This window comes from Coenobita brevimanus, chromosome 21 (assembly GCF_032717465.1).
Source record: "Coenobita brevimanus isolate Jiangsu-jjx chromosome 21, ASM3271746v2, whole genome shotgun sequence".
Classification (NCBI taxonomy): domain Eukaryota; kingdom Metazoa; phylum Arthropoda; class Malacostraca; order Decapoda; family Coenobitidae; genus Coenobita; species Coenobita brevimanus.
In genome coordinates, this window is record NC_136974.1 from 2,899,067 (window position 1) to 2,924,504 (window position 25,438).

At 43.3% G+C, this 25,438-nt stretch overlaps 1 protein-coding gene across 1 annotated transcript; it reads right to left on the reverse strand.

Annotated features, from left to right (window-relative positions):
- Positions 1–5,376: 5,376 nt before the first annotated feature.
- Positions 5,377–25,438, reverse strand: LOC145392182 (glutathione S-transferase 1-1-like). The gene is made up of 4 exons (XM_080266630.1): positions 25,374–25,438; positions 7,831–8,042; positions 7,416–7,557; positions 5,377–7,061 (listed from the first exon to the last, which is right to left on the reverse strand). Exons 2-4 carry the CDS (start codon positions 8,028–8,030, stop codon positions 6,735–6,737), a joined length of 669 nt encoding a protein of 222 aa, XP_080122756.1. The 5' UTR covers positions 8,031–8,042; positions 25,374–25,438; the 3' UTR covers positions 5,377–6,734.

A 25,438-nucleotide genomic window follows, 5' to 3' on the forward strand; every position in this document is an offset into this window, starting at 1 on the left:
ACCACTGTCTGACTCTCTTCTTCTTCATTTCTGCAACATTCGCGGCCTTTCATCTAACTTTCGCTCTGTTGAGCACCACCTCTCCTCCTCTAAACCTCACCTTCTTTTTCTAACGGAGACTCAGCTGTCTGAGGCAACTGACAGCAAACCCTTTTCTGTATCCTCCTACTTTCTCTATACTCATTTCAAAGCCAAAGGTGGCTGTTGTGTATACATACGCAACGACTTATCTTGCTCTCGTGTTCCTGAACTTGATTCTTCTGAATTCTCCACTCTCTGGCTTCGGCTTTCCTGTCATTCTCTGACTAAATATATCTGTGCTGTTTACTTATCCCTAATTCTACTGACTATCAAAAATTCTTCGACTATCTTACTTCTACGATGGAACACATTCTGTCCATTTCTCCTTTCTCTGAAATCTCCATTCTTGGAGATTTCAATGTTCACCACCACCTTTGGCTCTCCTCTCCTTTCACGGATCCACCTGGTGAACAAGCCTACATCTTTTCTACCCTTAATGACCTAGAGCAGCTTGTACAGCACCCTACCCGTATCCCTGACCGCCTTGGAGAGAGCTCCAACATACTTGACCTCTTCCTCACAACTAATCCTTCTGCTTACTCTGTTAATCTTTTCTCTCCGTTGGGCTCCTCCGATCACAACCTTATTACCTTAACCTGTCCTATCGCTCCAGTACGGCCTGCGGACCCTCCAGGGAAACGTCGTCTCTGGCATTTTGGAGCTGCGGACTGGGAGGCCCTCAGGCAGTACTTCTTTGATTTTCCCTGGAATGATTATTGCTTCCATGGCCGTGGAGCCATCTGGGTGTGCCTTGCGCATTACGGAGGTTATTCTCTCGGGCATGGAAGCATACATTCCTTTCTCATATCCTTTGACTAACGCAAGAAAGCCTTGGTTTAATCACGCTTGTTCTAATGCTGTCCGCAACAAGGAGAAGGCCTACAAAAGGTACCGGAGCCAACCCACCCCTGAATCACATAATCTTTACGTTTCTGCCCGGAATCGTGCTAAGTCTATTCTTCGCTCTACTAAAAATAATTTCATCCATACTAAATGCTCTCAACTCTCCAACTCGAATTCTTCCCGCTCCTTCTGGCACCTTGCCAAAAATCTTTCTAACAACTTTACCTCATCATCCTTCCCTCCTCTTTTCTACTCTGATGGTTCTGTAGCTATTTCTTCTACTGATAAAGCAGATCTCTTCGCCTGAGACTTTCTCCTCCAATTCCACCTTAGACGATTCCGGTGCTGTTCCTCCATCACTTCCCCCCTCTGACGTCCTCATGGCTGACATTAAAATTTCTTCAGTTGATGTATTTTCTGCCATTACTGGCCTCAGTACTAACAAGGCATATGGGCCTGATGGGGTCCCTCCTGTTGTTCTCAAAAACTGTGCTTCTGTGCCACACCCTGCCTAGGCAAACTATTTCGCCTTTGTCTGTCAACTTGTACCTTTCCTTCTTGCTGGAAGTTTGCTCTCATTCAGCCAGTCCCAAAGAAGGGTGACCACTCCCCAACCCTCCAACTATCGTCCAATTGCTTTAACGTCCTGTATTTCAAAAAGTTTTCGAGTCAATTCTTAATAAAAAAATTTTAAGGCATCTTTCCTATCACAACCTTCTTTCCGATCGTCAGTATGGGTTCCGTCAGGGACGCTCCACTGGCGATCTTCTCCTACCTACCTTTCAGACTCCTGGTCATCCTCCTTTCGGGACTTTGGCGAAAGCTTTGCCATTGCACTTGACATCTCAAAGGCTTTCGATCGAGTCTGGCATAAATCTTTAATTTCCAAACTGCCCTCCTACGGTTTCTATCCTTCTATCTGTACCTTCATCGCTAGCTTCCTTTCTGGTCGTTCTATAGCTGCTGTCGTAGACGGCCATCGTTCTTCTCCTAGATCTATCAACAGTGGTGTTCCTCAGGGCTCTGTCCTATCACCAACTCTCTTCCTTTTATTCATCAATGATCTTCTAAGCTGTACATCTAACCCTATCCACTCATACGCTGATGACTCCACCCTTCACCTTTCCATTCGGTTCCCGCAACGCCCATCTCAACAGTTACTTCAAGAAACAAGGGATGAGGCTATGGCACACCTAATGTCTGACTTGGCTCATATCTCTGACTGGGGTAAAAATAATATGGTTGTCTTTAATGCTTCTAAGACTTGGTTCTTACACCTATCAACCCGACAAAATCTTCCACAGGTATACCCACTAATGTTTAATAATATTCAGATTAATCCTGCATCATCCTTGAACATGCTTGGGGTTTCATTTACTCGGGACTTATCTTGGAAAGATCATATTACATCTCTTGTAAAATCTGCTTCCAAGAGATTGGGTGTGCTAAGCCGACTCCGCTCTTTCTTTACCCCTGCACAATTGTTGACTCTATACAGGGGTTTTATCCGCCCCTGTGTGGGGTACAACTCTCATGTGTGGGGAGGCTCCCCACATACAGCTCTTCTCAATAGGGTGGAGTCAAAGGCTTTTCGTCTCATTAACTCTCCTCCTCTTACTGACTCCTTTCAACCTCTGTCTCTTCGCCGCACTGTTGCATCTTTATCTCTTTTCTATGGCTACTTTAATGGTCACTGCTCCTCTGAACTGTCTGCTTGCATTCCTCCACCTCTACGACGGGCGCGTAGCACCCGTCTGGCAGCAAACTCTCATCCCTTTTCTGTCCAACTCTCTAATGCAAGAGTTAACCGCTACTCCCAGTCTTTCATTCATGCAACAGGTCAGCTCTGGAACTGTCTCCCTCTGTCTGTATTTCCTCCTGCCTATGATCTCCAGTCTTTCAAACGCAGTGTGTCCAGGCATCTCAAAATGATCGGATCTTGAATTTGGCTCTCTATTGTATTTTGTTTTTCTCTTGGAGGGAACTGTTACTGCGGGCTCATGGCCTTTGGTTCCTTCTTCCTCGCATAAAAAAAAAAAAAAAAAGATAAATATAATACAGGCCTCTGACACTTTGATCCGTATTCTCGTAAGTTAAGGAAGCTCTCGAACACCATTTCCTAAGCGATTTATTTTGGTTACACCTTGCTGTCCTCCTCTGTGTTACGTGAACCCTTCCAACATCATACTCTGCATAAAGAACGTACAAAGGCTATGAAGCGCCATATCCAGGAATAAATCGCTAAGGAAGAGGTGTTAGGGAGCTTCCATACCCCACGAGAATACACTCATTATCTTTCTATTTATCTTCATCTTCAACCCCATCATTCCAGTGACGTAATTATTTTTTATTCCTGCTACCTCCAGACGATTATATTCACCTTTGGGCGAGTCATCTTCCCAGAGGGTTTATGTTGGCTTTACAATACCGGATCACCGCTTTCTGTAAATCTCGTCTAACCTGAATAAAAATCGTCAAGGGGTTTAGCCTGCTTTAAAAGTATTCCTGCTGAGATAAGCGTCATTAATACTCATCATTTTTAACATTCCTTTCGTCATCACACACTAAGCACTCGAAGTCTCAGATACTCGGTGGATAAGTAAAGCATAACTGAGGTCCCTAATTTAGCACCTGTCCTTATTGGTATAACTTCGCTGTCCTGTGTGTGTGTGTGTGTGTGTTTGTGTGTATAGTTTTAAGATGTCATTTCTAGGGATGTTGCATAACACAGGTAACATATTCTTTGCACAGGTTACACTGAACTTTGCCTTAGTATGTGTGTGTGTGTGTGTGTGTGTGTGTGTGTGTGTGTGTGTGTGTGTGTGTGTGTGTGTCTTTTAAGTAATTTCTAGGGATGTTGCATAATACAGGAAACACATTCTCTGCACAGATAACACTAAACTTAGCCTTATAGTCGCTGTCAGCATTGTTAGACGCCTTGAGGATATATATAGGCGTGGGAGCATCTCTTGGAGCGGCCCATTCAGTCAGTCACACCCTAAAGTTTTTCGGATACAAATTTCTTTACTCACATAGCCATTACCGACGTTTCCTACTACAGCCCTGATGGTCCCGCGTCTGTCTGCTGTTATTGCACGTGTTTATCAATATCATCAGCTTTTACTTCATTTAGGGTATGGCACTAAAATCTTCTCTCCAAATTTGTAGCCAAGTGACAAATATGGACCTAAGAGTACAATTAGGGGCATTTGGATAAAAGAAAAAAGAAAAAAAAAGGCAACCAATCTTTCCCTGATGTATGTACTGTATGCCTATTAAAGAAAAACAAATATTAATAAGTTGGATCATGACGTTTTGGCCAAGTGATTTACGTTAGCCAAAATGATCGTTCAGTGTTATTTCGGTGAACACCTTATGATACATAACCACATTATAATCACAGTTTTTTTTTTTTCATACTCCTTGTACCACTAGAGACCCTATATCTCTGTATCACTGTCTCTATTTGTGCCACACGCCGTAATCCCATCAGGGGTGACTAGAAACAAATCGCCTCCATGGTACATAAAAATTTTGCCATGAGCTACGATAATTCTCTTCGGTGCATTGTTCTTCTGTTTACGTATATATCTACTTTATTGTACACAGTAAAGATTGCTACTGAGGTATTTGATTCTTTATTTTCAACAGCTGGTAACAGAATTTGCTCCACAGAAATTACACGAACAGTTGAACTCTGCCTTCAGCTTAAAACAATCTGCTACACAAACATCACACGAACTTTACCTTCTGATGGCAGGGCATTCATGTGGTTTCAGTACTTTTACTCATCACTCTTAACACATCATGGTAGAAATGAACACACACACACACACACACACACACACACACACACACACACACACACACACACACACACACACACACACACACACACACACACACACACACACACACACACACACACAAGCGAGCTATGCAGAGTGATGGACATAAAATCTTTGAACAATTACATGTTAATAGCAAAGCAGACATCTTTCACCCTTTCAGCTTTCCACTCTCTTTCATTTCTCTCTGTCCTTTCCACTCACACAGAACCTTTTCCTCGCCTTAATTTCCAGGTAGACTAGTGTTGAGTTATAGCTTAGGGTCCTATTATTAAAGCTGAGTGAGAAGACCTGTAACCATACCTCTAATTTCTGATATTTTGGGGTTGATCATTTTGGGGACACCTGTAATCATTGGTTGTTTTTAGCCTGCATCCCATATTGGAGTACAGTTAGCAGCGATACACAAAGCCCAGACATTTTCACATCATCACATACGGAAAGAAAATATTGTAATAACTTTGGGGCTTACACCTTCGTCTTACACCTTCCCTTTCACGATTAGTTGGACCTGTACCTGTGGAACGCTAATTGGACCTAATTAAATCTTAATGGACCTAAATGGTCTTAATGGGTCTATCTGAATTTAAATGGATGACTGGACTTTAACTGACCTAAATTGACCTGCTGTGTGTGTGTGTGTGTGTGTGTGTGTGTGTGTGTGTGTGTGTGTGTATCTTTCTTAACTCCTTCGGGATGAAAGGTTGCTCAAACGTCAGATAAAATCGTGTGAAGTCATAGTTCTTGTTCCCAATTTTAGCCCAGATTTTCATCCTGTTGCAGCCTGTTGCACAATGGCGGAATAACATAATGCAAAGTCACTAGATCTTTCCATAGCACATCTTTATGACTAGCGTTGTATTATGGTGTTAATCTCTTGTTACGGCTCAGCATTCGATGTGGAGAGATGGCAGTTTTAGGCCAAGGTAAAGTAAAATGAACAAGAATAATATGCAGAAGAAATGTCACCGAATGGAAGGTGTTGACTGCTTCGGAAGAGACCCAGTTAGTCCTGACCTGACCCCGATGAACCACAGTTGAACTAGCTGGACCAGAGTAAGAAAAATAAAAATAAAAAATAAACTGGATAATGATGACTGATGTCGCATGAAAGTGGATAATTGCCTATATTGACTCCAGGAATAATTTGTTCACATCACTGCCTAAAAGTACCTGAAAAGACCACTGGACTAATGTTTCTGGTTACTGCAAGCAAGAAAATTTTAACAGTTGCTCTTTTCACGGCTATGATAGTTGGCAGTTACTCGTATGTCAGGTGACGATTATGCTGGCTGAGAGTTATGCCAGCTAACGATTATACCGCGTGACAGTTTTCCCGGCTAACGAATATGCTGGTTGACAGGAATGGCAGCGCACAACGTAGGTACTCGGTCGATGAATGCACATGTTTATGTTAAACATGTTCTCCGTTACCTGTTCTATCGAGGTGGTGGCCACAAGCACAACGTAGCCTCATTCACCCATATTTAGTCCGTCGCTTGTATTACATGATGGTCAGTTCCAAAGCAAGTTAAAGATATTCAGTCAGACCCTACTTATAATTCTTCAGTTTGCCCGCAGCTTCGCTTCCTGACTGTTATGTCATTAATAACGAATCATTCCCCATAAACCACTTTATTCCAATTTGTTTTGTTCCACACACGCATTTCGCCCTCCTGGATGCTCACACCTCCATGATTTATAATTTAGCATCATCTTTCCACCTCCTCTTGGATTCAACAAGACAAACCAATGGAATGCCAAACGGTATTAACAGTAGCCTATTTATATTCTTCTGGTGTATGGTTACTTATCCAAAGACGAACAGATTAACTTCCTGCTATGTTACATTATAATACAGTTGAAATAATACTGCCAGTTGAGACGTCTAAGCATCTACTATCTAGTCGGTAAACAGTCCTTATTACTTGACACTGGAGTAGTTCAGCAGAGGCAGTGCACTCACGCCTTATTCATCTTGGACCGCATGAGCTCTGCAAACTTAGCAGCATCGTCGCCAGCCATCTCCTGGTAGCCTGGCATCACCTTCTTGCAGCGCTCCAGCCAGGCACCGAGCACAGGGTAGGTCTCAGCCTGGAAGAACCCACATGCCTCATAGCTGGACATGCCGGCCACCAGGGCAAAGTCAGCCACAGTCGGATCCTCAGTCCCCGCTGCAAACTTACCCTTGTGTCGGATCAGCATTGTCTCCAGCCAGCTCAGGGCCTCGTGGAGCTGTTTGAGGCTTTCTGGGGATGGTGTGTGGGTACTGCCGCCCATCAGTGGGACCTTTAAAGACAAGTAATAAGTAAATATGAGGAAAATTAATTCGATATATTAATGAAAGATGTAAGTTTCAGAAAAAGTAATTCAGTGTAAAACTGAATTATGTAAAACTGAGGAAAATTAATTCAAAGTTAAAGACACTTCAGTGAAAATATGCAATTTATATTAGTCTGTCATACTCCTCGTTCATATTTTAATCTAATCGGGATACTCTTACTGTTCAAAGGAAATAAATTGGTTTATGAATGCATGCGCCTGCTGTTACAGCCTCTTGTATTTATAGTAGGTCCTAGTTGTGTTCACATGGGCAGTATACAGTAGTAGTAAACTTTATGACAACGGAGTGAAGGGACAGACCACAACTGCCTTCCAGCGCTGCATGAGGGTACCACAGTCGAAGTATAGAAGAGCGTCCACCTTGGCCCTGACCTTAACATCGTCGGGGTAAAGAGTCTTGTCCTTCCCGTAGCGTCCCACCAGATAGGTCAGTATGGCTCGGCTGTCAGGGAACCAGTCACAGTCTAATATTAACCTTTTGTAGTTTCAGTCACATATTACCAAATTGAATTCTTAACTACTCTGATATTCACATTAGATTCAATGATCATCGATATTTCAGCTAACTACTACCCAGTATGAAGTTAGAAAAGGATGGTTATATCAGGAAAGGTCTTGCTTAAAAATCTGATGCAGAATGGCAAGGGTGTGTATAAGGGTACAGATATATTCAGCACCCCTGATGCTAAGAAATAAACATCGTCTGACACAGCACCTTTCCCAGAGCACCAAGTCGCCGTCAACCAGTGTAGGGACGGTGTGTTGTGGGTTGATGGCCACAAATTCCGGTTTGAACTGTTCGTTTTCGAAGACGTTGATTATACGCCGATCAAGAGGGACCCCCACAGCCTTGGCCACCAGCAGGACAGACCGGCAGTATGCAGACATAGGTGAGTGGTACAGCACCACCGACATTTTGAGATATTCCTGTAAATGATAAAAGCAGTAGTAGTAGTAGTAGTAATAGTAATAGTAATAATAATAATAATAATAATAATAATATACAGTGTAGGGCACCTATTCAAGGAGCCAGCCGCTGGCGGAAAATGAAACCCGTGAGAAAGCTCTCCTGATTTTCACGAAATTCTGAAGGATCTAGATAGCTGCCAGAGTCTTTAGTATAGTGTCACCTGGGAATTTAAGGGTTTTTGGATATTGTCAGTATTTGTGATAAAAAAAAATAAATAAAATCTGGCGAGCCCCCTCTGGTTGGTAGTTCTTGTGTGCGCGAATGCGCAGTGTGAGGAGCGTGATGTGAAGTATCGTCATGACTACGTCACTCTGCCTGAGCACATGCACCAACTCCACTCCACTGTTGAAACTGTTGCCAGCATTCTGAACGCTACCCAGGACATGCCACCCTCGCTAATCTTGAGTTTGACCTAGCACTTAGTGACGACAACGTCCCGCCTGAGGAAGCTTGGCCTCAATTGACCTTCATAGACACCAGGGCTCCACATCTATTGCAGTCATGGTGACTCCCAGGCTGCCTCAACCTGTAGCCCCCCATCATGACATCCAGGGCTCCACCTCCACCAAACACCCCGTGGAACACCCTTCGGACACTTCTCAGCTCAAAGTTCCTGATCACTTTCTTCCTCGCCTCACTCCTCAGAAGACACCTTCCCAGCCTGCATGAAGTCCTCCAGCATTTGCTCCCTGGGCTGAGTACATCAAACTCCTCTTCAAAGAGTACCCGACTGTCGATATAAAGCATTGTTGGCTATCTGAGGTCACCAAGATGTTCTGTCCTGATCAGGAGATATCTAAGGTTGAGATGTCAGCTGTCACCTCCCGCATCGTATGTATCTCAAGACGACGTACGAACATCATAGACAGGGTCGGAAGTGGTGAATTCCTGTCAGTGTTCCCGTATGTTCAGAACCGTTGCAGGAGGTTGCCAGGAACTGGCAACCTCCTGCAATAGTTCTACAATCTTTGCTTCTGTAAGGGTTATGGGCTTAATGTTTGGTCCTCCAACACAATTATGCCCATTCCGAAACCTAGTACTGAGAAATTCAGACCTATTTCCCTCACTTCCTGCTTCAGCATGGTGCTCGAACGCATCATCCTTACCAGTCTCATGTTTCGGCTGGAGGACAAACTCTCATCTAGACTGTATGATTTATTGCCACAAAGAAGTACACACCACTGTCTGATGGACCTCTGTACCCTCCTCTGTCCCACTGGTGCTGTAGCATTCATTGATCTTAAAAGTGCCTCGGATGTTGCAGAGATATCATCCTCGATCAGCTGGTGGAATTTGGTGTCCAAGGAAACCACTTGAGATGGGTATTGGGTTACCTCCGTAATAGAACCTCGTGTGTCCTTTTTAAGGGCGCATGTAGCTCCTTCAGGGCCTTCAAACTTAGCTCTCCGCAGGGTGGTGTTCTAAGCACGTTTCTTCTTATTGTACTCATGCACCAGTTACTCTTGCTTCTTCCCAACATTCCCGGAACCACTGTTACTTGTTATGTTGATATCTGCATTCAGGCCAGCACTCCAGAAGATCTTCAGTGCATCCTTCAGTCATTCTGTCAGTCGTCTTCCATTTGTGGCCTCATCCTTTCCCACAGAAAAAAGGAGAATCATCTCTTCCCGCAACCCAGGAACGCTTCCAGAATTCTATCTATCTATCTATCTATAGCCCGATGCCCTAATCCCGCAAAGGGTGGCCGCAGACAAAACGCCTCCAAGTCGCTCTGTCACCCACCATTTGACTACCCTCCTCCCAACTCACCCCCCCCCTCTCATATACCTCTCAACTCCATCTCTCCACTTCATCCTTGGTCTACCCCTCCCTCTCCCTCCCTCCACCTCACCTACATACACCCTGTTAGTCAGTCTTTCATTCTCCATTCTCTTCACATGTCCAACTCACCTCAGTGTATTTCTCCTAATCTTCTCAACCACATCCACATCTACCCTACAACGTTCCTTCACATCTTCATTCGTCAACCTGCCCCTCCACGTCACTCCACATGCTACTGTCAGGTAATTCATTTCCACTGCTGTCACTCTTGACTTGTTCCTCTCTTGCAAGGTCCACGCCTCGCTTCCATACTTCAGGGTAGGGATCACAATACTATCATGCAGTGACTTCATAACTTCCATACTCACCTCCCTATTTCTCATCACTGCTTTCAGTGTACCAACAACCTTCCTTCCCTGCTGTACCCTTTCACGCACTTCATCCCCCAAAGTTCCATCCTTACTCATCACACTACCCAAGTACTTGAATGCACTCACATTCTCCATATCCTCACCATCCAACCTCACCGCACACTCTGTGACTTCAGTCCTCTCAAACACCATAACTTTACTTTTGTTTACATTAACTTTCAGATTCCTCTTCCTACACACTGTCCCAAATTCATTCACCAAACCTTGCAACTCCCATTCATCTTCACTCAACAATACTGTATCATCAGCAAACAGCAACACCGGAAGCTTCCAAATCTCACCCTCATTCATTAGAGCCAGCCCCACATCCACTGCCCTACCTTGCACCTCCTTTACAACCCCATCCATGTATATATTAAACAGCCATGGAGACATCACACAACCCTGTTTCAGTCCCACATTGAGATCAAAGAACTCACTCAGCTCACCATCCACTTGCACCGTAGCCCTAGCTCCCTCGTACATACTCTTCACAGCACTCGACAATTTCCCCTCCACTCCATATATTCTTAATACCTTCCACATACCTTGCCTATCTATTCTGTCATAAGCTTTCTCCAAGTCCATGAAGGCAGCATACACTTTCCTTCCCTTCTCTAGATACTTCTCCTCTAAATATCTTAGAACAAACATCTGATCTACACATCCTTTTCCCTTCCTAAATCCCCCTTGTTCTTCTCCAACTAGCTCCTCTGTCCTATGCCTAACCCTATCAATGAGTATTCTACCGTATATTTTACCAGTCACACTAAGAAGGCAAATACCCCTATGGTTACCACATACTTCTCTGTCCCCTTTTCCTTTGTATAAAGGAACAATTATACCTGATTTCCAGTCCTCTGGAATTCACTGTAGGAAATAGTGTCATTTCCCGGTGCAGGCAGTACCTCTACCTGGGTGCACCTGTACAGATTACCCCAACCATACAAGTAAGACAACGTGTTCATCCCATCATCCGAGACCTCCTAGATCGGCTGCAGCAGCTCTTAATTCCCCTCACGTGGCTCGCCAACAATGCTGCCGAAATCTCTATCCATGTGACCGGAACTCTCCACATTGTATTCATATGATCAGTTGTAATTACTTCTCCCCTGCTGTCAGTCAACTCCCGAAAACATCCTTAGAACCCATTGAAAGTTTTCAGAACAAAGTAATGAGATACATCCTGGGCTGTCACATTCCCACTAGAATAGTCAACATGCAAACTGAACTCAGTCTTTCCACCCTTGTTGAGAGAATATGTGCCAGTGTCTCATACTTCTGCGTCAAATGCCTTCACCCGTCCCATCTTGCCCCTCATTATTCTCATGTCATCAGAACTTCACTTGACCCTGTTACACCTTGACCTCCACTTCGGCCCGGCGTCCACACCCTCGTTAATACAGCCTGTTCCATCCTACAAAGACTCGATATTAATGTTCCAGTGGCAGAAGTGGATGAGCGTCCACTTCTTGGAGGATTCCTCATCTTGAAGTCTGCTTTACTCCTACCCCCAAGGCAGACCTACCACTCTTCCAGAAACAACTAGTTCTGGAGACCATGGTAAGAGTCTCTTCCTCAGTTCCTGCTGAACACCATCTCTGCATCGATGGTTCCATGCGAGCAGATGGGAATGCTGGATGCGCCATCTACTCACCCGAGTTTTACCCACTGGAGGAAGGCAGGATTGGCCACAGACTACCAACCTCATCTAGCTCTACCTACTGTGAGCTACAGGGGCTTTTGCATGCAGTTAGTCTCCTATCTCAGCGAAGACTGAATGGTGTAGCGAATGTGACCCTCAGAGTGCCCTTCAAGCCATCTTGCCTCCAAAACCCACATGCCACCGCTTGGTTCGACAAACCTCATGTCAGTTAGTGGCAGCTCGTGAAAATTGTTTTATCATTCTTGTGGATTCCTTCGCATGTTGGAATTACAGCCAATGACACTGTTAATCTCCTCGCGAAAAATGCCTGTGGACTGCCTCTACCTGATGATGCTACATCCTCCCTCCTCTGCTACAAAAGAAGATACATTCAGCCGCTTTTCTCCATACAGTCCATTGCAGGAACGCTGAGCGGACTCAGAGTGCACCCATCCATCACTATGACCACTTCCGTCTATCTCGTCGCAAGTATTGTCGGCATAGACTTATGGTTCGCAGGCAATGTGTCTTCTTGACTTCGGCTTGGATATCGCCCTGTCTGGCAAGTCTCTGAGGCAGGGGACGTGCCTCACTTCTGCGAACTATGTGACCGTCCTAACACCAACAGCCTTCAGCATTACTGCCTTGAGTGTCCCTCAGTCAGGGACGGGACCTACTGCCTCCGGAACACTCCCTGACTGATATACCGGTATGCAATTACTGTACCTACACCTTGACTAAACCTTCTCATGAGTGGGAACGATAGTCAGAATTTTCAATCCCTCATGCTGGCAAGGTAGGCATCAGAACGAGGTACGTGCTTGTATTGACGATTATCCAAATGCTGTGTTGCCTGTGTTTGTGTGTAAGTCTTTATATCGGTATGAATCAAAAGGTTGTCAGCGTGTGCTATAACGTGAATGGTCGTACTACCAGCACCTGTTTTAAATGTCCCCCACGACTGGATATGAACCCAGACTCATGGCACCGCAGATCTGGAAGCAAATGCAATAACCAGTGAGCCACCAGATCTACCCCATAGTCCTCAATTTCACTACGATCACATATACCGTATCCTGAAACTTAATTTATCCAAACATTTGTATTTTCCACACTGATTTTTAAGATGATGCTTAATATTCTGTTTTGTTTTTAGAGGAAATGGAAGAAAGGTGGTTGATGGGGGTGGGCTGGGACAGAAGTGCAGAATGGTCCTCTCTCCCACCCTCATCATCACCGTGGAACCGTTTGCTCGATCACATGCATATATTCAGAACTATTGCTTTTCCCTCTTAGCATGCTGATTTGAGTCCATTTCCTTGAGCTTATCACTCTTATTTCAATAGTAGAGTGAGACAGTGCTGCGGCTCTACATCCTTTCCATTACATTTATCCGTGAGTAGCACCGTATTGTAATCCTTTGCAATAACTTAGCATTTATGATGAAGAGATGGCAGTTTTAGGCCAAGTTAAGATGGACAGAGAATATAACAATGCCATGCTGTTTACCGTGAGTTTAGTTTACAAAGTGTGCTGGTGAGTTTGTATTATTACCGACTCCGTACGTAACAAAATTATAATGCCACTGCTTCAGAGGGGCGACTGCGACAAAAAGGCTGTCTGGTGTTCCCGTCCCTAATCAGTAACGACCATAATAATTCGTTTTCGTTCTCCATTCTGGGTCTCCCTCTTCTCTCATCCGCCTCACTCACATTTTTCTAGTCAGTCTCGCAGTCCGACTCCTTTCCCTCCCTTTTTGCCACCTCTGAGTACTTGTTATTTTTCCCACTTGTCCAGCCTCTACACCGCATTCTTCACGAGTCTCTTCAACTCTCTCTTTCTTCCCCCATGTCAGTTCACAAGTACTTATGAGGTTGGTTTGTTCCAGCGGCTCTCACTGTAGATTTATGTCAAGCATCATTCGCGCTATACGATGTACGATAGTGTTGGCAGTAATACAGTCTCGTGCAGTGCCTTCTTCCTTTCCTCGCTTACTATTCCTATTTCTCGTCACTGTCACCTTTCTTATTTGTTGCACCTTTTTTCTCCAACCCATCCTCAATATTATTATTCGTTCACAAAACTCCCTAAATACTGCAGCACCCATGCACTCTCCATTTCTCAGCCTCAATACTCACTTCATCTCTTTGTGTTACTTTCAAATTCCATCACGTTGCTTTTCTCTAAATTCGCCTTTGATAAATTTCGCCTTTTAAATCCACTACCTATGGGCTCCACGTGACTTCATAATCTCTGCTCCACATCTGTTATCAATGCTGCCTCACCTGCAAGGACTAGTGCAAACAGTTCCCACATACTCGTATTACCTCCTCCGCTCAGATCCAGTCCCTATGCCGCCGTGTCCTTGCTTTCACTCCTCTCTTTACTCCATTCGTCTTATTACAAGTAGGATTTGAAATCAGTCATTTCGTACATGACTAGTCAGTTTTTAAAATAAAGTTATATTGGGTCAAATTAGGTTAGGGTTATTTAGGCTGAGGTTAGGTTCGTTAGGCTGAGGTTAGGTTCGTTAGGCTGACAATTTAGGCTAAGGTTAGGTTAGAAGTTAGAAGAGGTTAATTCAGAATAAGGTACAGTTTAGTTAAATCAACCATAACCATAATTAACTAAAATTAACCTACCTAACCTACCCTTATTTTAAGTTAGCCTAACCTTGTCTAACCTACATTTTCCCAGCCTAACCTAACCACAGCCATTATTAACCCATTCCAATTTAATATTTCACGAAAAAAAAAAAAAAAAGCTATTTCACGAAAAGACTAAGTTCACAATCAGCCTGTAACATTTACGTCAGAATAGGCAGTGATGACAGTATACATCCCTGTTTCAATGGAACGCTCAAGATGAACTAACTTTATACATCATCCACTTTTAAAGATGTTTTCATTTCATGATGCATACTCTCGACAGCCCTGAAAATTATATAGTTCTGATCATTTTACCCTCTGACCCATATACCCCTCATGTCTTACCCCCTTGTGCCATACCTTACCCCGCTGGCGTTGTATGCACGTGAACAAGTCAAGTTCCTTTTGCAGCCGATGACATACGGTCCCGATGGAGATGTTCTTGAGCAGCTTGGAGTTCTGTTTTATCAGAGTGGACGATATTGTCCGCTCCCTCGTCACTTTTCTCTGTATGGTATGGTCTGTCTCTGGAGGTCATCCTAGGGTGGCCGGGGATGCGTTTGTGTAGGAGTCATGGCAGGGTTTTTTTTTTTTTTTTTTTTTTTTTTTTTTTTTTTTTATGCGAGGAAGAAGGAATCAAAGGCCATGAGCCCGCAGTAACAGTTCCCTCCAAGAGAAAAACAAAATACATTAGAGAGCCAAATTCAAGATCCGATCATTTTGAGATGCCTGGACACACTGCGTTTGAAAGACTGGAGATCATAGGCAGCAGGAAATACAGATAGAGGGAGACAGTTCCAGAGCTGACCTGTTGCATAAATGAAAGACTGGGAGTAACGGTTAACTCTTGCATTAGAGAGTTGGACAGAAAAGGGATGAGAGTTTGCTGCCAGACGGGTGCTACGCGCACGTCGTAGAGGTGGAGGAATGCAAGCAGACAGTTCAGAGGAGCAGTGACCATTAAAGTAGCGATAGAAAAGAGATAAAGATGCAACAGTGCGGCGAAGAGACAGAGGTTGAAGGGAGTCAGTAAGAGGAGGAGAGTTAATGAGACGAAAAGCCTTTGACTCCACCCTATTGAGAAGAGCTATATGTGGGGAGCCTCCCCACACATGAGAGTTGTACTCCATGCAGGGGCGGATAAAACCCCTGTATAGAGACAACAATTGTGCAGGGGTAAAGAAAGAGCGGAGTCGGCTTAGCACACCCAATCTTTTGGAAGCAGATTTTACAAGAGATGTAATATGATCTTTCCAAGATAAGTCCCGAGTAAATGAAACCCCAAGCATGTTCAAGGATGATGCAGGATTAAGCTGAATATTATTAAACATTAATGGGTATACCTGTGGAAGATTTTGTCGGGTTGATAGGTGTAAGAACTGAGTCTTAGATGCATTAAAGACAACCATATTATTTTTACCCCAGTCAGAGATACGAGCCAAGTCAGACATTAGGTGTGCCATAGCCTCATCCCTTGTTTCTTGAAGTAACTGTTGAGATGGGCGTTGCGGGAACCGAATGGAAAGGTGAAGGGTGGAGTCATCAGCGTATGAGTGGATAGGGTTAGATGTACAGCTTAGAAGATCATTGATGAATAAAAGGAAGAGAGTTGGTGACAGGACAGAGCCCTGAGGAACACCACTGTTGATAGATCTAGGAGAAGAACGATGGCCGTCTACAACAGTGGCTATAGAACGACCAGAAAGGAAGCTAGCGATGAAGGCACAGATAGAAGGATAGAAACCGTAGGAGGGCAGTTTGGAAATTAAAGATTTATGCCAGACTCGATCGAAAGCCTTTGAGATGTCAAGTGCAATGGCAAAGCTTTCGCCGAAGTTCCGAAAGGAGGATGACCAGGAGTCTGAAAGGTAGGTGAGAAGATCGCCAGTGGAGCGTCCCTGACGGTACCCATACTGACGATCGGAAAGAAGGTTGTGATAGGAAAGATGCCTTAAAATTTTTCTATTAAGAATTGACTCGAAAACTTTTGAAATACAGGACGTTAAAGCAATTGGACGATAGTTGGAGGGTTGGGAGTGGTCACCCTTCTTTGGGACTGGCTGAATGAGAGCAAACTTCCAGCAAGAAGGAAAGGTACAAGTTGACAGACAAAGGCGAAAGAGTTTGCCTAGGCAGGGTGTAAGCACAGAAGCACAGTTCTTGAGAACAACAGGAGGGACCCCATCAGGCCCATATGCCTTGTTAGTACTGAGGCCAGTGATGGCAGAAAATACATCAACTGAAGAAATTTTAATGTCAGCCATGAGGAAGTCAGAGGGGAGAAGTGATGGAGGAACAGCACCGGAATCGTCTAAGGTGGAATTGGAGGAGAAAGTCTGTGCGAAGAGATCTGCTTTATCAGTAGAAGAAATAGCTACAGAACCATCAGAGTAGAAAAGAGGAGGGAAGGATGATGAGGTAAAGTTGTTAGAAAGATTTTTGGCAAGGTGCCAGAAGGAGCGGGAAGAATTCGAGTTGGAGAGTTGACAGCATTTAGTATGGATGAAATTATTTTTAGTAGAGCGAAGAACAGACTTAGCACGATTCCGGGCAGAAACGTAAAGATGATGTGATTCAGGGGTGGGTTGGCTCCGGTACCTTTTGTAGGCCCTCTCCTTGTTGCGGACAGCATTAGAACAAGCGTGATTAAACCAAGGCTTTCTTGCGTTAGTCAAAGGATATGAGAAAGGAATGTATGCTTCCATGCCCGAGAGAATAACCTCCGTAATGCGCAAGGCACACTCAGATGGCTCACGGCCATGGAAGCAATAATCATTCCAGGGAAAATCAAAGAAGTACTGCCTGAGGGCCTCCCAGTTCGCGGCTCCAAAATGCCACAGACGACGTTTCCCTGGAGGGTCCACAGGCCGTACCGGAATGATAGGACAGGTTAAGGTAATAAGGCAGATTCCGGACGGCAGCAAGCAGGCAGCAAATGATGGCTTTTGAACTTGGCGGTAGCTGAATCGGCAGAGAGGCGGCCTGCAGTCTTAATGGACTCAGGATCGAATCCTGGCTGGGGCAGGGAACAACTTAAGGATTTGAATGTAAAAAAAGTAGACTTCACTGATCTACAAGAAGACCCGCCGACATGTAAAGATACTCCCGCTAATACCAGTACACCAGTCCTGTATGAGACAGCTCTTGCATGAATTCGGTATGGACGGTGGGTGTTAGCGCCGAAGTGGTGACATGTGGAGGTGTGTAGGACTACTGGGCCTTGGGGTAGGCCGTGAAGCCTTTGGCCAGAGTCGGACACGTAAAAAAATAAACAAATAAAAATACGAGCACAAATAACAATCATTAGAATACTCTGTTCCCAAAGAGTGAGTATGCGTACTCTCTATTCCTTACAAAGATACTTCTTGGCCATCCTGGATCAGAGAGAATATAGGGAATAAATTCTCCGAGCTAGACCTTGATAGATCATGTAGCCCTGCAAGGTAACGGAAGAGCGCTACCACTCCCAGCAAGGCAGCTACCTGGGCGGGACGCAAACACTCTATCCTATGGTCTCGAGTCAAGCGCTCTATCACTGAGCCACCCTGCCCCCATGATCAGAGAGAGATGGGAGGGGGCATAATATGGCTGCTGCCTGGCTAGGATGCGAATAATTCGATGCTAAATTCCTCTCTGCCTGCCAAACGTACACTCACACTCCTGGCCCTCTGCACAGGCAGTAACCTTGAGAGTTTTACTTGGCATGACTGAGGGGTCTCTCTCTCTCTCTCTCTCTCTCTCTCTCTCTCTCTCTCTCTCTCTCTCTCCACAAAACTGTACTGTACCCTCCATAATGCATGCTGACCTTCCAAAACACACACTGACCGAGACACCGTAATGTCACAAAGTTTCTCTGCCTTCCGGAAAATTTAAGTTCAGTTCGATGTGGGTCTGTAAGTGTTGAATTATGTCACCAGAAAAAAAAGAAATCGAGTAATCATGCAAAAAAAAAAAAGGGGGGGGGAAGCATTTCTACCAGTAAAAAAAAAAAAGTCATTAAAAAAATCTACTAGTAAAAATAAGAGTAATGGTGTAAAAAAAAAAAAAGAAGGAAGTCTCATTTTCTCAACATTTACAATAAAATCAGTAAGAAACTTCAAAGAAACGTCACATATTAAAACTACTGAGGCTTTAGCTTAGTAGGAGGTTAGGGCCAAGGATGCAAAGGGTGAGTGAGTTAAATGTGGATGTCAGTATATCAGCTTGTATTTCATGGCAGTGGAGGTTTGTTCTAAATGCAGTAGCTTGGTGGGGTCGTGTTCTGTTGTCTGGGTGTTTGTATCGCTGAATATGAAGTGGCGTAAGCGTATTGGATTTCTGACAAAGGCCTATTGTATTTTTTGACAAGGGCGTACTGTATTTTTGACAAGGGTGCATTGGATTTCTGACGAGCCTTTTGGATTTTTGACAAGGGCCTATTGTATTTATTGACACGGGTGTACTGTATTTTTGACAAAGGTGTATTGGGTTTTTGACAAGGATGTATTTGATTTCTGACAAAGGTGTATTCGATTTCTGACAAAGGTGTATTGGATTTTTGACAAGGGTGTATTGGATTTTTGACAAGGATGTATTCCTGATGAAATTTCAGGTTGGGTGCTACATGAATGTGCAGAAGAGTTAAGCAGACCATTGTATTTAATATTCAAGGAATCCTTAGGTCAAGGTAAACTACCTGATATTTGGAAGAAAGCAAACATTGTTCCCTTATTCAAGAAAGAGAATAGACAGAATCACTCAGCTATCGACCAGTATCACTGACCAGTGTTGTAGTATACTAGGAAAGCTGATAAGAAAAGTTTGGGTAAACCATCTAGAAGAAAACAGTATGATAACAGAAAGGCAGTTCGGTTTTAGAAAGGGAAAATCATGTGTTACTAATCTGTTAAGCTACTATGATAGAGTTACAGAAACATTACAGAAGAGAGAAGGATGGGTGGCCAGTATCAATTTAGATTTCAAGAAAGCATTTGACCGAGTACAGCACCAAAGACTTTTATGGAAACCGTACCATCAGGAGAAATCCAAGGCAACCTGTATTGTTGGATGCAAGATTTTCTCAGAAAAAGGGAAATGAGAACAGTATCACGGGGAAATTACCATGGAGGGAAGTGACTAGCGGAGTTCCACAGGGTTCAGTGCTGGCACCAGTTATGTTTTTAGTATATATAAATGACACAGACAGTAACATTGGAAATGGAAGCTATCTAAACATGTTTGCTGATGATGCAAAAATACAAAGGAGAATTACTAACACATATTCTTGCAGAGACCTACAAGAAGAATTAAATAAACTTAATGAATGGAGCAGTAAATGGCACATCGACTTCAGTGTGGACAAGTGTCATGTAATTAAGTTTGGTAAGTGAAAAAAGACCAGACTGGGATTATAAGTTAGGAAGTTGAAACCTATACATATCAGAAAGGGAGAAGGACCTGCGGTAGGAGTGATTATCAGTAACAGACTATCTCCGGCTGACCACATCAGTGAGAAGGTACGGAACATGTATACAGTGCTCGCTATTATGAGAATAGCATTCACATATATAAATGATGGCATGCTGAGAAAGATAATATCATTCGTCGGACCAACCCTGGAGTATGCATCAGTAGTCTGGAATCCTCATCTCAAAAAACACATAGATAAGATTGAAAAAGTACAAAGGGCTGTACGAGATGGGTACCAAGCTTAAGGGATGTAAGCTACGTAGAAAGACTAGAACAACTGAAACTACCAACACTACAGGAGAGAAGGAGAAGAGGAGACATGATCATGCCATATAAATGCATCCCAGGAAAGAGAAAATAGACATAAATGAGTATATAACCTAAGGGGAAGCATTAACAATAGGACGCTGCAAAAAACTACGTAAAAAGAGAGGTGATAGGGACATAAGGATATTTAGTTTCCGAAATAGGGCAACTGATCAGTGGAATGCGCTGCCGAATGATATGGTGTGCCAAAACTATTCAAAAATTTAAGGATATGTTTGATGAAAATGGTTTAATACACGGGACAGTAACGAGCTTGACACATTCCTGTGAATATATAATTAGGTAAGAACACACACACACACACACACACACACACACACACACACACACACACACAAAGCATGAATTCTGGGTAGGGAGGGGCTTGGGGGGCGTATGCCCCCCTATTTTCGGCAGGCCAGTAAATATTCTTAATAAATGAGCTATGACAGTAAAATAAACTGTTAACTACCTTACATAAATGCTTTCATGGAATCATATCGGTGAAAAGAAAGATTTGGTGATAAACTGCTTAGGATTTGACAGTGAGTCATCAATAGTTCATACTAGTAAATCCACAAAGAATCATGGCACCGTTTTCCTGATTGCTACATTCAGTCCTGATCAACCCCCTTCCATATCCACTCACCCCCCCCATCAGGTACCCAGACATAGCCCCCCCCCAACACACACACACACACACACACACACACACACACACACACACACACACACACACTATCCAAGCATATGTTTCTTTGTGGCAATATGATGCTTTTCACTGCTGCTCAGTTTTTGTTGCTTTCTACGTCTAAAATCCCAGCCTCTGATTGCTGGAGGTTGGACTCAATTATTCCTTGCACATGTATGAAGACTTCACACCCTCAAGTACGATGACGTCTAATTATTTTGTTTACTCATTATTAGTACGCTGTTACTTGGTAGACTTATTATTTTGTGTTCTAGAATAGTACTGAATAAACCCCTGCCATCTTGAGGTCATTTGCAGTTTATATAAGTTTGCCTGGTGGTAGTCAGATAGGTATTATCACTTAATCGTGGTGATGGGGACAGTTATTTTGTGGAACGTTTATGCCAAAAGTATGATTTTTTTTTTTTTTTTAAATAACAGAACGGAGGAAGGAAAAACAAATGGGAAAAAAAAAAAATAATCCATACACCAGATTACTGGTGTCCTCTGTTCATAAAATATCTGTAACAGTTAGACTTGAACAGTTGTGGGTTGAAATTTGGAGGAAAACAACTCTGGGGAAGCGAGTTCGAGAGAGATGCAGTTCGGGGAATGAAAGAATTCTGATAGGCAGAAGTTCTGCAATATGGTTGAGTGACATTCCAGTCATGAGCGCTACCAGATGCCCGTGTAGCACGAGGGAAGGCATGGTGCACCATGGACGCAACTTCGTCTGAGCATTTGCCAAAAAAATATCTGTAAAATAATGCAAGGGAGGCAACATTCCTTCTTACCTGCAGGGGAGGTAGTTTATATGTAATGGCAGGGTTGTTAATGATTCTAACAGCTTTATTCTGAATTTTGTCTAGTTGTCTTAATGCAACCTCTCCACAACCATTCCACAAGGGTGAGCAATATTCAAGCTGAGAGCGCACATGACTCTTATAAATTATAGCTAACTGGTCATCGGCGAAGAAGTTACGGACTCTGTACAATAATCCAAGTTTCTTTGAGGCGGTTTTAGCAAGTGATCTGACATGAGAGGTCCAGCTGAGGGCACTGTTAAGTGAGGCACCAAGAATTTCAATACTTTTGGAGATGGGAGTATTAGTAGCACTGAAGGTAATGTACGAATCGGGCAATATCTGTCTATTAGTAAACTGTATATATTTAGTTTTACTAGCATTAAAAGAGACAAGGTTGTTTTGTCCCCATTCACTGATTGTAGCTAGATCTTGATTTATGGAGATGGCTGTACTGAGTTGAGAGGTACAGATAATAGACTTTGTAAATGGATGTCTGAGTGTGAATGAACTATGTAGTGTTGAGTCATCTGCATATGAGTGAACGGGATTATGAGTGACAGATAAGAGATCATTAATATGAACCAGAAATAGGGTTGGCGCCAGAACTGATCCCTGCGGCACGCCGGCGTTGAGTGGAAATTCGAATATACATCATCTACTTTTACTCTTATTTTCCTGTCACTAAGATAAGAAGAAATCAAAGGAACAAAAGACGTTAGTCCATAGCAAGGGAGTTTGGACAGCAGGGAACGGTGCCATACTCTGTCGAAAGCTTTAGAGATATCAAGAGCTACTGCATGAGTTTCTCCAAAAAGATCAATTGATTGATGGATGGTATGAGTTAAGAGATTGAGTATGTCAATGGTGGATCTTTCGTGGCGAAAACCGTATTGTCTATCACTAATTAAGTTGTTGGATTCAAGATGTATAACAATATGCTTATTAATTAAAGTTTCAAATACCTTACCAAGAGAAGATGTGACAGCTATTGGTCTGTAATTGGAGGGGTCAGACGAACTTCCTTTCTTCGGAACTGGGTGGATATTGGCTTCTTTCCATGAATTTGGGAATAAAGAAGTACGTATGCATAGTATGAATAATTTGGCTAGGACAGAGGTAAGTTCAGGGGAACACTTTTTCAAAACAATTGGCGGAATTCCATCTAGGCCTGGAGCTTTGTTGGTAGGTAAATTGTCTAGGATGGATTTTACGAATCTTGTCTGTATTTTAAGTGGGGCAATTTCGGGAGAATCAAGTTCCAGTACTGAGACATTCTGGCTGGTATCATCTATGGTAGTTTCTTGCAAAGGTACTAGCAAAGATATCTGCTTTCCCACGTGGATCATTTGTAATATTGCCATCTGAATATATTTAGTGGGGGAATGGTAGATGACTTGTTAAAGTTATTATTGAAAGAATTAAGAGTTGACCAGAATATTCTATTGTCATTAGGGTTGTTAAGTAGTTTTGATGCTTGCTTTTGAAGAAAGTTTGATTTAGATAGATTTAATACAGCTTTTGCATGATTTCTAGCAATTTTAAATTGGGAGAGTGATTCAAATGTTTTTTATTTTAAGTAAGAGTTATATGCTAATGACTTTTGGGCTGTTGCTCTGGCACAATTGGCATCAAACCATTTTGGAGAGTTTGATCTTTTAGTGAATTGTTGACTTGGTATGAATAAATCCATACCAGCTAGTATTAAGTCGCAAATGTGGGACTGGGTAGAATTGGGATCACTAGAGAAGAAAGACTGCCATGGAACATCAGCAAGATAATTTCTAAATCCATCCCAGTTTGCCCTGTCAAAGTGCCATCCGGTCACCCTGGCAGGTTCGGAATGGGGAGGTGTGGGAGGGTTAACTAATGAGGCTTTGATGAGATTGTGGTCAGAGGATCCAAGTGGTGACAGTATCTCTATCCTGTATTGATTTGGATTATTTGTCAAGAATAAATCCAAGAGATGGGCATTATGGTCAGGATTGTCAGGTATTCTGGTTGGTTGCTTTACCAACTGGATGAGATTAAACGATTCCGCAAACAGCTCGCATTCTAGACCAGCGTCGTCAGTCCGGGCAGAATGCTATAACCATTCAACATTGTGTATGTTAAAATCACCCAAAATGGTAATTTCATTGCCGAGGGCAAGGTCAAGGTTACTCAACTGAGTGGATATGGAATCAAATACACTGGGTTCCGAAGAAGCATTGGGGGAACGATAAACTACACAGATATATTTGGTAATGTTTTGGCAATTTAATTTATATAATGAGCAATCAAATCTGGATGAAGTGAAGTTTAAAATAGTATCAACTGCATATTGGGATTTGATATAACAACAGGTGCCGCCCTTGTTTCGAAAGTTTGTAAGGAGATGGTAACCGAGAAAACAAAATGGAGATATATCGGTAGAGGGTGAGATTTGTGGTTCTGTGAGGAACAGGGCCAAAGGGGATATGGACTGAAGGAAAAGATGAACTGAGTTTAAATTTGTGGTAAGGCCGCGGATGTTGGTAAAGAATAAGGCCACACCGTCACCTCTTCGGCGACGAGCATTCCCGGAAATAGCAACAGTCGCTGCCGGCACAGTCGCTTGATGGCGACCGGGAGGACCCTGTGCCGCCAGCCCTACCCTGCCGGTGGTGGCAATCCGAGGTACCACCTCATTTGATTGTAAGATTGCAGCGGCCATTACTAAAGATGTGAATAGAAGGTGTGACATGTTATGCGCATGTAGTGTGGTGTAGACAGTTGAAGGTAGAGGTATTATGAGAGCATGCTGGCCTACTCTCTGTGTAAATGAATGCACTGAAAATGTTCAGAAAAGGGAGATGGTCAGGATCAAGTCCTGAGGGCTGGTGAAACGGGAGCTCCAGCTCTCCCTATCACCAGCTTGCCATCAACCTCGGGAGTACTGCCCTGTTCGACTGGTGCTACAGTCTACTCCTCTGCTGGATGTCAGTCAGGGCAGCCACTGTCTTAGTATATTATATGCGGTGGTCTTTGGGTATTGAGCCCATGACCTGGTCTGTGTATAGTTATTATTGTATTAAAATGTATTGAAAACCACAAGCACTGACACTTCCGGTCGTCATTAAAATAAGTAGTACCCATAACTTTTCACTTACAAGTCGAATCGTAACGCCTGTGGTAGCGACTTACAGTAGTATGTAACGAAAACTAACTGCATTTTTTTTTTTCAAGATATTCCGACTCAGTGATAATGGAAGATTGCCTTGTTAGACTTTTCTGTTATACTGTGCAACCATCCATTATGATAAGATTATCAGACTCTTGTGCATGTAATACGCCGAGAAAACCTCCCTGTCATGCCGAGTTGGCACTTGACACTGAATATATGTAGGTACATTTTCTTTGTTGTGGTTTTGTCCAAATGGTTAAAATTTCATTAAAAGTATATTTACCTGGTTCACCAGCATTTCTTTATGAGTGACTTCCTATAGCTGTCAAAGGCTAGGCACATCAGAAATACGCCTTCCATGCAGTAGTACTAATAACAAAGTAGTACAACACCTTCACCGAGGTACTCACAGCGTAGGGTGTTGGGGAGGTAGTGTAGCTGTGTGCAATGAAGTAACGAGGAGGCTTAGGGTCTC